Below are 12,983 nucleotides of genomic sequence, written 5' to 3' on the forward strand. Positions count from 1 at the left end.
CCCCGCCCCCTGAAATAAAATTTATTATATAAACGTCTCTCTTTAGCCTGTTGCAAAGAAGGCATTTTTCATTTGGTTTCCAGTAAGTGATGTCTAAGCCTTTTGGATATCTGCTTTAAATAAAGTCAATAATGCCTTTTTTTTCCTTATAGATATTCAATCATGCTTGCTACCCTCAGTCTCAATCCCTGTCAGTGTCTGCAACAGTTTCAGTAACATTTGTTCAGATTGCCCTGAGGCTCCTCAGTGTTCAGTCTTGGAGTTATGGAGGGAGGCACCTTCTGGTTTGGGGGATGGGGGCTGTGGCTCAGCCTCTTGTTTTGCAACCATGGTGGTAATAATGAACTGTTGTTTCTCTACCATCCCCAGTTCTCTGCTTTCCTTCCTGAACACTGGGCACTGCTGTGGGCTGCATGGAGCTCACAGCAGTATGAGGCAGGGTTGTTTAGGGAATCTGCTGCACCTTTGCCCTTACCCCTCCTCCTGCAGGGAGTTCAGGTCGTGTGAGGTAGTGTCTTTGTTTCTTCCAGTCCACCGCCTGACTCCTGGGAATCTGACCTGTGGTAGCTCTTATGCACAGATTCCACGCTCAGATGTGCTGGTATGCTGTTTGGGTGTTTTTTGTTGAGTTTTAGATGTTCGGCTTATTGTTGTTTCTAGGGGAGAGTTCTGGGGACATCTTTCACTCCACCATGTTTCTGATATCACTCTCAGGAATTTCTTAATTATCAAATCCAATGCTCACCCCTTACCTTCATTGTTCTTTTCTGTAGCATTTGACTGTACTTCTTTTTTGAAATGCTCTTTTTTTTTTTTTTTTGGCTTCTATGGCATGATATTTCCTGGTTGTTTCCTGTTTTCTGTACTCATGATAGGTTTCTTGCTCCCCTTTCAGTCCCAGCTCTCTGACAACACCTTGTTCCTCTCCCTTTTTCTCTACACTCTCACTAGATCTTGGCAATCACAGTCAGGCTTTCAGCCATCATTCTATGATGTTGGTATTGATTTGGAAGCTTGATTTGGTCTTTTATAACTTCCCTACCATTTGGGAACTTTTAATCTTTTAAATATTGATGAATGTGAGGACAGTTGTACCTTTGATGTGCAGTGATGTTGGGAGAACAAGCTGGTTTGGGGAGAAGAGAAATTTAATTTTACATTCATTGAACTTTAAGTGTCAATGGGACATTAAATTAAAAGGTCCTAGAAGTATCCGCAAAGTCATAAAGGCACAGAATTCTACATTATTGCTTCTCTATTCTTCTCATTCCACAGAATTCTTATTATGGAGTTATGTGGTACAGCTTTTCCCCCAGGACAATATTCCTTAAAGATAATCTTATTTGAATTTGGAACCAATTGTGAAGTAGGCAAATGAAGATCAAAATATTTTGTCAATACAGCTGATAGGAGATTATGCCTTAAGATTAGTGACCAAAGCTTTGCAAGTACTTCACCCCTGATTCAGATACACTCACCCTCTTCACTACACAACTGGACAACTGAAGACCTTCCTCAGGCTGCTGAGAGTAGCCAGGGTGCATGAATCTTGCATTCAGGTCAGGACAGGGTAGAGTAGCAGCTGAAGTGCAGGCCTGGTTCTTTTTCCCAAACTCTCCAGTTGTGTATGTCCTTCCCTCTTCTGGAGAGGCATGAGGGATGGAGAAAGAGGCCTGGAGTGTTACTGAAGTACTTCCAGATGGAAATATGAGGCCAAGGGAATGAAACATATCCATTAACAGTAATGTTACTCCAGCCTCTGATCTCTACACTTTTTGTGCTGGAAGAGGCTGTTGACTTCGGTTTGCATTCTGTACCATTTTGGGAAGAATTAGATCATTTGAAAGTTGTTCCTCATATCACAGAAAACAGCTTCTCAATACCTTTTGTCTCCTGTTCACTCTGCTGCATACACAAGGAATAGGACCAAATTGTTAGTTATTTAAACATAGTTATAATTTTATTTTCTAGTCCTTTCATGGTTACACATTCCCAGTTTAGTCAACTGTTTATTATTCTGTGACTGTTTCTATCTCAGTTGTCTCTTCTGAGAATTCTCTGTTTATAGGTCCCTCATAGAGTGGGTTGGACTATGTTTTCTCCCCGACTCAGAGTGAGCCCAACCCTCTGAATTTTCTAACTTATCTTCTATTTCCACTTCTTAATATTGACGCCTGTCTGTTTCTTCTGTACAATGGCTTCCTCCTCCAAACAGTACTTTATATTCAACAGTGCATAGAGTTAGAAAAGATATTTAAAATATGATCCAGTTAGTGCAGCATCCAGTGCAAGTATCACCCTCCTTAAAGTGAACATCCATGTAGCCCATCTTTACTCCCACTTTTCTACTGAAGTTGTACTAGTTAGGCTCATCATTGACCTTCAATAGCTAATGAAAAATTTATGGCTCTATTGGTCTTTCTGTGATCTGACACAGATAACAATTTCTTCAATAGTTAATCTCTCTCTAAACTCAGTTGCAGTGACAACATTCCCTCTTGGTTTCCTGTCCATCTCTCTGATAATTCCTTTTGAGATTCCTTTAGGAATAATGTGTCCTTATTCACTTCTCGTATGATGATGTTTGTAAGGACTACATTATTGCTTCTCTATTCTTCTCATTCCATCCTCAATCCTTGGGTGATTTCAAATACATGCTTTAGTAACTTCACTTGATTGTTCCACCTATCAGCTAGCATGTCCAACTTAAAGACATCATATCCCCACTGTCTTTACAAGACTACTCCCCACCCCTCCATATCATGGCCTTTCTTAATAAGTGGTACCATCACTTATCACCAAATTAGAACCATGGTGGTCATCCTAGATTTCTCTTTTAAATTTTATTCTCCACATCCAATTAATGATTAGTAAATGATACTCTCATTTTACTTTTATTATACAGATCCAATTAGTGATTAGTAAATGATAGCCATTCAAGATGCATTTCCACATAGGAATAAATATAAAGTGAGATTCACATTATTTTAAATTTTGTCACATAATGAAGCTTACTTTTTTATTAATTTTTTTATTTTTTAATTACAGTGAACACTCAATATTATATTAGTTTCAGGTATACAACATAGTGTTTAGACATTTATAAAACTTACGAAGTGATTCCCCCCTGTAAGTCTAGTACCCATCTGCACCAAACATAGATAGTGCAATATTATTGACTATATTCCCTATGCTGTACTTTACATTCCCACGACTGTTTTTATAACTGACAATTTGTACATCTTAATGAGGCTTTATTTTTATTGTACTGTTTTAAAACGACAAATTCAAATCTGTATAAAATGCAACCACATGACATTAAGAACTATGCTATAAGTTATCTCATGTAATTCAAAAGGTTTGTGAATTAGGTATTATTTTTTTCTACTTTGCATATGAAAGTAATGATTCTTGGATAAGTGGGTTAAACCACAGTGATATTGTTTGGTTTGTCTTGAGTGTGCCTGACTGAATGTGCCCTTTCAACTTTGTAGAGAGTATGAATTATACTCCATAATATTTAGATTAAAAGTCATGTTTTTAAAAATATTTTAAGTAATGTTTATAGAAATATTGGTCTATATGTCACTGGTATCCAATGCTTGAATGCTGGGCTAAAACCACCATGCATCAGATGCATGTAGAACTTATTATATACAAAACAGTATTTTGACATTTAATGGCATTTGGGAAACGTAGTAGAAGGTTTTTTAAGATACTATATTCTAGATGGCATATGTTTCCTTTGAGAATAAGTTTAAATTAGGAAGAAATAGAAGGAAAATATAGAGTGAAAAACTTGGACATTCATTAATTTTTTATTTTTTCTTAAGATTCTATATACATGAGAAGAAGCTCGCATTATTTAAATTTTAGAATTTCTACCATTTTATGTTTCAGAAATACTGCATTAAAAACACAAGTAACTTCTATAGAATGTCTTACTTGGGGTAGGTAGAACAAGATAATTGCTAAAAATAGTCAAGGTGTTTTATCGATATTTAAAACTTGAAGATTGTTTAAATAGAACATGCAATTTAGTCATGAAAGTGGATTGTTTAGGCATTTTACTTTGGGGAACTCTATTCTAATGAGATGTGGTTGAATTTTCCTCTAAGTGTTTAGAAGTTAAAGTGTTGTTATATTTTTTGACATTAGATATTGTGTAAAAAGGCATGGTTAATTTAAACAAGGAACAGGAAACTTCTGGCCCTGTGCTGGTCAAGGTTTCATTTTGATTTTGGATAAAGAGAGTGACTTCATTAAAAAATTGAGGTTTACTTTTGAACAAATTTTGCTTGAGAAAAATTTCAAGTAAATGGGTGTTTGCAGAATTTTGATATGAACATCTCTTAGGAGAATTTGTCAGCAAAAGTGACATCATTACTGTCAAGTGGTTTATGACTGGACAATGTCCGGTAATTATGAGCATTTGGGAAAATGTTCAAAATAAAGTTTATATGGTGAGGATTGAATTTTATGCTGAAAGGGGTTTTATAAATCAATAAATTCATTTTATTCTAAGCAGGATGGCAGTCAGGCAAGAACAATCCACCAGTTTAGAATGAAGTAAAGTTTCTGTGGAAATTGCATAGGGGAATAAATTCTAAATGTAGAAAACTAGAGTTTGAGTCTCATCTCTGGATAACTGTATTACGGACTGAATGTTTGTGTCCCCACCAACTTCATATGTTGAAGGCTTAACCCCTGATGAGATGGTATTAAGAGGTGGGGCCTTGGGGATTAATTAGGATTAGATGAGGTCATGTGGGTGGAGCCCTCATAATGGGATTAGTGCCTTTAGAAGAAGAGACACAGGAGCTTCCTTTCTCTGCCACATGAGAACACTCTAAATAGAAAGCTGTCTACAAGCCAGGAAGAGAACACTTACCAAGAACCAAATCTGCCAGTGCCTTGATCTTGGACTTCCCAGCCTCTAGAACTGTGAGAAATAAATGTCTGTTGTTTAAGACACCCAGTCTGTGGTATTTTGTTATAGTAGCCTGATCCGACTAAGACATTTGTAATCTACAGAGTGTGATTTAATCTCTCTGATCTTCAGTTTTCTGATTTGTATATTGGGATAGAGTTGATGTGAGCTATAATATTTGTGAATGAGCCTATCAATTCTAAACATGATTAAATTAATGCTAAACACTCCCAGTGAGACAGTCACTGGTAGAAAGGTTTACTCTGACATTTAAAAACACTATGTCAAAGTTGCCTAAGAGTGACCTAAATTACTAGTGAATGTTTAAGTACATTCACATTCTAACAAAACTCTGTTTTTAATCTCTGAGAATTGTGAAAACTAGCCCTTTTGAGTCAAATGCTGTGTTGCGAGGAAGATCTTTGGGGAATTTTCATTTCTCTCTTTCCCTAAATTTGGCTCTATTTGTTTGATGAAATGAGTATTTCAGGGCATGGGTAGCCCTCAGAACAGGGATGACAAGAATAGAGTTAAGAATTTGGCTTGTCCCAAGGGATCTTGCAGATGCCATAGGTCTAGTACGTTAAGTCCCAGAAAAGCTGCTACACTGGGCTCATCATAGGAATGCTAGGGGTTAGGACAGTCTACAGCAGCCTTGACAAATATGGACTGTGGGACAAATGTGGCCCCATAGCTGTTTTTGTATGGACCTCAGATTAAAGAAGTACAAATTAGTAGTTGATAGATGATCACAGAGATGGGGAGCACAGCATAGGGAATGCAGTTAGCATTAATATGTTGGCTAGGTAGAGGGCCAGGAAAGGGAGGGAGCGATTGGGGGGATTGTTTTATGAACTATATAGATGTCTAACCAATGTACTGTATACTTGAAACTAATTTAAATAAATACATTTTAAAAAATAAAAATAATTCTTACATTTTCAAATGTAAAATGTAAAAAAATGTTGAAAATGATCATTCACCTTTTGGTGAACAGTTTGCTCAAAGAATTGAGGACATTGCCACTTGGTCCACAAAGTATAAATATTGGCCCTTTTCAGAAAAAGTGTGCTGACCCCTGATATAGAGTTAGTAATCTAGAAATACTGTAGGTAAGTAGAGAAATCAGAGTTGGCGAAAGCAAGATATTAAGCAAATATCAACATCAGCTCTGTACTCAAGCCAGCATGTTTGCTCCCTACTTCGATGACCTCTTGAATGGTGGATTGGCAAGATGTTTGCTACTTAATAGTCAATCCTTCCCCTCTTCTTTGCTAGGAGAACCTTGATTTGGTTCAGAAATCCACTCTCTGAGCTTCCCACTGCTAGCCTCACTTATCCATCTATTTATATATATTGAAAACCATGATTTCCCACCCCAATTCCAATCTAACACTACAAGATTGAATTCAGTTTTTTCCTTCCCATACTTGTTGCTACCTTCTCCTACAACGAAGAACCTGGCTCCCAATTTCCTAATATTTTAATTTATTTTTGATCTATCAATCCCCTCTCCCTGCGTACTAATTTCCCATTGCCATGGTCACTTTTCCCATACAAATGCTGACTTTATGTAATTCTGGTTCTGACATTCCACAGTCCAGTCCTTCATCCCATCTGTAGACATACTCCTCACCCCACTAAGCTTCACCTCTAGCCCACAGTGTGATTACCTGCCTTATCTCCCCCTGGAGTCTCTACTTCCTGATTAGACCACTTTCCTGTGCACTTGTGCTCTGATCCCCATGACAGACCAGCCTCTTCATGCTGTTGAGGCTCCCACATTCCACACCATGCCCTTCTCCCAAACCCATCTCACTTGAATGCCCACCTTCTTTGGACATCTGTACTAGGCAGCAGTCCTAATGGATGTTCTCTTTAATTTGCTTGGGCTCTGACATCCTCCAATGGGAGAGTCTATTACTCACATTCCATGAAGATGCCTACTTTGTTAGCACCACCTAATGGCTTTAGAAAAAGGAAGGGAACCAGGTTCTCCCACAGCTCTATCATTCTTTTGTTCCTGGGCAGGGGAACCAGGCCTACCTGGAGGTTGTGATAATAGGCTTTGGCACATTAATGTGTGTATAATGTGTGCATAATGAACCAAAAATGAACTTTTAATTTTTATTATATTTTATTTTCCATCAAGAGAAAGGATCTTTTCCATTTCTCCAACCGTAAGGTATGGTCTCTTGATTATAGAACTCATTAACAGACTCATCTACTTAGTCATTGGATAGAAGTTCCAGTGGATGGTACCTGACTTAATGAAAATCAGCTTTTCATTAAGGAATGTTTTTTATCAGTTTAAATTTTCTTATTTTACAAGCCTCGAGAAATAGACCTTGACTTGATAGAAACACCTTCTTCAGCTTGACTAAGCAACTTTAACACTGCATTTTGTAAACTAAGTGCTACACAGTTGCTAAGAAGGTATTGCTACTATTATGTGACCGTGCAGCTGTCACGTAATTCTGTGATGCATAAATTGTGTCTAATTTAGAAAATTTATACTATCACTTTTTTTTCTCTAGAGCCAATAGTGCCTGGATTTATTTTTGTTTTGTTTCCATTGTGCCTATAGCAAGTATGCCTAACAAGTGAGGAGTGCTATTATTACTGGAAAATAGGAGACTAGTTCTTTTCTTTGAGAGCTGGCTCACCTTGAAAGCCTGTAATTACAAAATCTTAGAATTATAGAATCTTTCTTCTAGAAGGAACTCAAAATTCATCTCTTCCAAAAGGTTCCTCCACTCCAAGTCAGTATCCCCTCAGTAACACAACCGATGCTTTGGCATCGTCAGTGAACAAGAGCACTTCCCAGTTAGCCCACTCTATTTTAGCTCTTCCTTGTGGAATAGATGTTCTGATACCCCAGTACCAATCTAACACCACAGGTGTTAGAGCAGGGGTCCCCAATCCCCGGGCTGCAGATTGGTACATGTCCTTGGCCTGTTAGGAACCAAGCCACACAGCGGGAGGTAAACGGTGAGTGAGCAAAGCTTTATCTGCATTTGCAGCTGCTCCCCAGCACTAGCATCATTGCCTCAGCTCCACCTCAGATCATCAGACATTAGATTCTCATAGGAGCACCAGTCCCTGGTGCCAAAAAGACTGGGGACTGCTGGATTAGAGAATATATTTAGTTCTCACCATGAACATTATAAATTCTTTTCTTTTGGAACTTGCTTGTTTTAGAGAGCAGAGAATTAATTACAAAATCTTAACATCATAGAATCTTTGTGCTGGAAGAGACTGGCTTAGAGGTTTTTCCTTATACAAAGCTAAAATCTATCTGCTGTTGATTTCCTTCCAGGGATCTCAGTTCTAGCATTTGAGGTCAGAATGAAAATTTCTGCACTTCAGCCTCCTGGCGCTTCAGTTTATTATCAACATTTCATAGTCTCCCCATCCCACGAGCCATCCTTGGTTCCTTCCAAGAGTGTCCTTCTTCTCCACATGAGTCAGGTGGCACACATGAGTCAGGTGGCACATAAAGTGGACGGGAGGCTTGAAAAATCTCAGACTCTAGGTAGACTTTTCTTGCAGCTGCCTCTGTATTTCTTAACTGGGATCGTAACTACCAGGATTCATTTCATCAACTTAGAGGTGGAGCAGATTTTCTTACACTTGTGAATTTTTTTTCTTTGTGTTTTTCCTGTTAGGGTTGCAAGGTTCTTCTCTCATCTTTTGCCCTCTTTGTTAGACTAGGTGTCTTAATTTTTCTCTTACTAATAGGTAGGTTTTTTTTTTTTTAATCTCTCTCATAATCCTGGATTTCTTTCTCTAACTCAGTTATGACTTCTAGCTTTGGACATGCCTAGTAACTTTCTCTGTCCCTGAATGACCAGGAAAAGCTGAACCTATTTATTATGAAAAGCAGTAACCATCCCCCAAATTTCCCCATCTTGAGCAATCATAGCGTGAACAACTTATTATGAATCTGGGTTTACAAAGATTGGTGCCTTGGATATTTTCCCTATTTTCTTGAAATTTCAGTTGTGCTTTTTAAAAATATGTTTGTTTTATCGAGTAGAAAAGTGATTGCCAAGGCCTTGGGAGTGGGAGAAATAAGGAAAGGTTGGTAAAAGGGTTAAAACTTTCAGCCATAAGATGAATAGATCTGAGGATATAATGTAAAACATGGTGACTATAGTTGATAACACTGTATTGTATAATTGAAATTTGCTAAGAGAGTATAACTTAAATGTTCTCTGTCTCTTATACACACACACTGAAATAAATATGTGAGGTAATGGATGAGTTAATTGGGTGGGGAATCCTTTCACAATGTATATGTGTATCAAATCACCACAATACAAACTTTAAATATCTTATATATCAATTATACCTCAATAAAGCTGGAATAAACACATTTTAAAGAAATATTTTTATAATGTTTGTTTTAGCACTTACTGATGTTTTGTAGCAAGAAGATTTCCAGATTTTCTAGTCTACAATTTTTTTCCTGAAATAGAAGCCACGGTAGGTTTATTGATCTTTCCCAGTTTAGTTCAGCAAGCAATTATTTAATGCCTTTTATGTACCAGGTACTATTTCAAGAAATCACTAGTTTTTTACAGGAATGCCACTTACATTAAAAAAAAAAAAACACACAACAAATCTGCCTATCTTTCTCACCATCCTTCTGCAATTATCAATTTAAAAGATTATATTATATAAAAGGCATCAACATATAAGTTATATACATATAATACTTTAGACAAATCCCTATCTTCAGGTAAAATTCCAGCACTTAAACCCATGCTTCTACAATGTAGCAATTACATTATCATTATTAATAGCAAAAAAAAAAAAAAAGTAAGTGGAAGAGTTACATCAAAATTTATCTTTTTCAAAATGTATATTTCTATTCTTTGTGTTTAGGTTTTCCTCTACCTCAGTTTAAGAGATGTGATAATATGCAGTCAAGTTAGTCACTCCTGGATGTTGATGACACAAACAAGCTCATTGTGGAATGGTGTAAGTAGACACTACCTGAAGCTACGTCTTTACTATCATGTGCCACTTAACAATGGGGATATTTTCTGAGATATGCATGGTTAGGCAATTTTGTTGTTTTGTGTGAATCTCATAGAGTGTACTTACACAAACCTAGATGGTATAGCATACTACAGACCTAGGCCATATGGTATAGCCTATTGCTCCTAAGCTACAAACCTGTACAACATGTTACTGTCTAAAACAACACGAGATTAAATCAAACACAAGAAAAAATAATACAAACAAGAGATGTGGTAAACGTGAGGTGTATGAGGCTGCTGCTAGCATAACACTGGATATTGTTTTACAACAAACTTTTTTTTATATAAGTAGAAAAAGTACACACTAAAATAACGATAAAAAGTCTAGTGTACTAAATGCATAAACCAGTAACATAGTTGTTTATTATCAAGTATTATGTACCATATACAGTTGTATTTGCTATGCTTTTATATGACTGGCAGCGCAGTAGGTTTGTTTACACCAGTACCCCACAAGCGTGTGAGTAATAACGTTATGCTCAGATGTTACAATGGCTATGACATCCCTAGCCAATGGGAAATTTTCAACTCCATATAATCTTATGGGACCATACTCCTATATGCAGTTCATCATTGACCAAAACATCGTTATGCAGTGCATGACTGTATTTTAGTTCTTAAAGGAGAATGGACTGCTATAAAGCCAAATATAGTCACTGCTACCTTCTTCCCTGCTCCCCACTATGTGGCCACCAAGACTAGGTCCACTTGTTTCTCTTTTGTGCAGGCATAAGCCTGAAGGACGAGATAAAATGGTGTTATTTTAACAGATACAGTGTTAGTATTTTCTAATTTAAATGGTAGAAAAAAATTGAATATTATTTTTGGATTGAAACAAAACTCCATTGTATCTGTTAGGCTTACCAGTGCCTAACTCTGGATGCTACAGAGATCAATTGAAAAAATGCAAGTAAATTCCTGAGTGTAGAGCCTGTCCATAAGTAGTATGCAATAAATATTAGCTACTATTATCAGTTCAAAATCATAACAAAGTAGCTAAAAATATGGAGTGAAGGAAAAAAAAAACTAAACATGAAATAGGGCTAAAGTATACAACATATAAACAAAGCTCGTTTGATATTCCTAGCGTGTTTGCATGCACATAGACACACATATGCTCAGGCATTTTCTAGTATGGACTTCAAGGCTGGCATCTCTGTACTATTCTTGTCATCATACTTTCTTCATACCATTTTTATAACCTAGAACATGCCTGTGTTTCTCATTCCAAAGAGACAATGGGGAAGAGGTCTCAACCAACAACAAAAAATAGGCATGTATTATCCCTGATGACCTCTCTTTTTTGTTTTATGGATGATACTTTAATCTCAACAAATATAATCATTTATGTCATCAACCAATGTTGCAGTGACAACATTTTTCCTGTTGCCTAAAATCCAGGTAATAGCTGACTTTCCCACTGATCCTTAAATACTGATGATTGGAGGATTAATATCACATGCTCAGACTCACCTATGAATAGACGGCCAAGGCCATTCTGCAGAAACTCTAAATCTTACACAAAGAAACCAAGAGGAGCTGACAAGGGGCTCTAGCTCCATAAGTCAACTCAACATCTTTATATCCCACCAGAGCACTGTCCTATTGCTTTGCTGTACTATTTTCTTCTCACCTTGTGTAACAATGGCAAGAAGAAAATATGCTTTTGTCTTAGCTAACCCATCTTAGCTAACAAATTAAGTATTCTCAGCTTAAATTTATTTTTAGTTTGAGGCAGTTATTCTCAAACTTTACCATGTAACAGAATCATCTGAAGGGATTGTTAAAACAGATTGCTAGTTGCCACCCCCAGAGTTTCTGACTCAGTAGGTCTGGGGTAGGGCTTGAGAATTTGCATTTCCAACAAGTTCTTGGGTGATGCTGATGCTGCTGGTCCCAGGACCACACACTGAGAATCACTGGTTTAAAGTAAGAAATCTCTTTCTTATGTGACAGATTATGATGTTACTTTTTTCCTTTAGAAAAATTGCAAAGAAGAAAAAAGTGAATCCAAATGGTCTGGAAAAGGAAGAATATGTTCAATATTAGGATCAGAACAAATCCTGCAGAAGCCTGGCAGAAAAACACAACATTTTTTAAAAATATTTTTTTTAGTTTTTCAATTACAGTTAGCATACAATATTATATTAGTTTAAGATGTACAACTAGTGATTAGACATTTAGTGATTAGACATTTATGTAACTTATGAAGTGATCACCCTGATAACTCTAGTACCCAACTGACACCATATACAGTTATTACGATATTAATGACTATATTCCTTATGCTATACTTTACATCCCCATGACTATTATGTAACTACCAATTTGTACTTCTTAATCCCTTCCCCTTTTTCACCCACTCCCAACCCTTTTCCATCTGGCAACCCTCAAAATCTTCTCTGTATCTATGAGTTTCTTTACATTTTGTTTATTTATTTTGTTATTTAGATTCCACATGTAAGTGAAATCATATGGTATTTGTCTTTCTCGATCAGACTTATTCTACTCCTCACAATATTTACTGGGTCATTCCATGTTGTTACAGATGGCAAGATTTCATTCTTTTTTATGGCTTAGTATTATTCCATTGTATACACGAATCACTTCTTTATCCATTCATCCATTGATGGATACCCAGGTTGCCTCTATATCTTGGCTACTGCAAAGAACACATGGATATATACATCCCTTCAAATGAGTGTTTTGAGTTTCTTTAGATAAATATCTAGAGGTAGGATTATTGGGTCCTTCTTTGTCTTTTGTTATAGCTTTTGTTTTAAAGTCTATTTTGTCTTGTATAAATAAGTATTGCTACCCCAGGTTTTTTTTTCCATTTTCATGAAATATCTTTTCCATCTTTTTACTTTCAGTCTGTGTGTGTCTTTTAATCTGAAGTGAGTCTCTTGTAGGCAGCGTATGTAAAGGTCTTGTTTTTTTACTCATTCAGCCACCCTCCTTCTTTTGATTGGAACATTTAATCTATTTACATTTAAAGAAATTGT

General features: G+C 36.7%; 1 protein-coding gene across 1 annotated transcript in view; it reads left to right on the top strand.

Annotated features, from left to right (window-relative positions):
• The window catches only part of FBXL13 (F-box and leucine rich repeat protein 13), a 283,144-nt gene that overhangs the window by 71,980 nt on the left and 198,181 nt on the right, over nucleotides 1–12,983 (top strand). Inside the window, exon 8 of the mRNA XM_011365209.2 lies at nucleotides 9,821–9,916. Coding sequence (XP_011363511.1) covers nucleotides 9,821–9,916 — 96 coding nt within the window. The remainder of the gene's footprint in view (nucleotides 1–9,820; nucleotides 9,917–12,983) is intronic.

This window comes from Pteropus vampyrus, unplaced genomic scaffold (assembly GCF_000151845.1).
Source record: "Pteropus vampyrus isolate Shadow unplaced genomic scaffold, Pvam_2.0 Scaffold107, whole genome shotgun sequence".
Taxonomy (NCBI): Eukaryota; Metazoa; Chordata; class Mammalia; order Chiroptera; family Pteropodidae; genus Pteropus; species Pteropus vampyrus.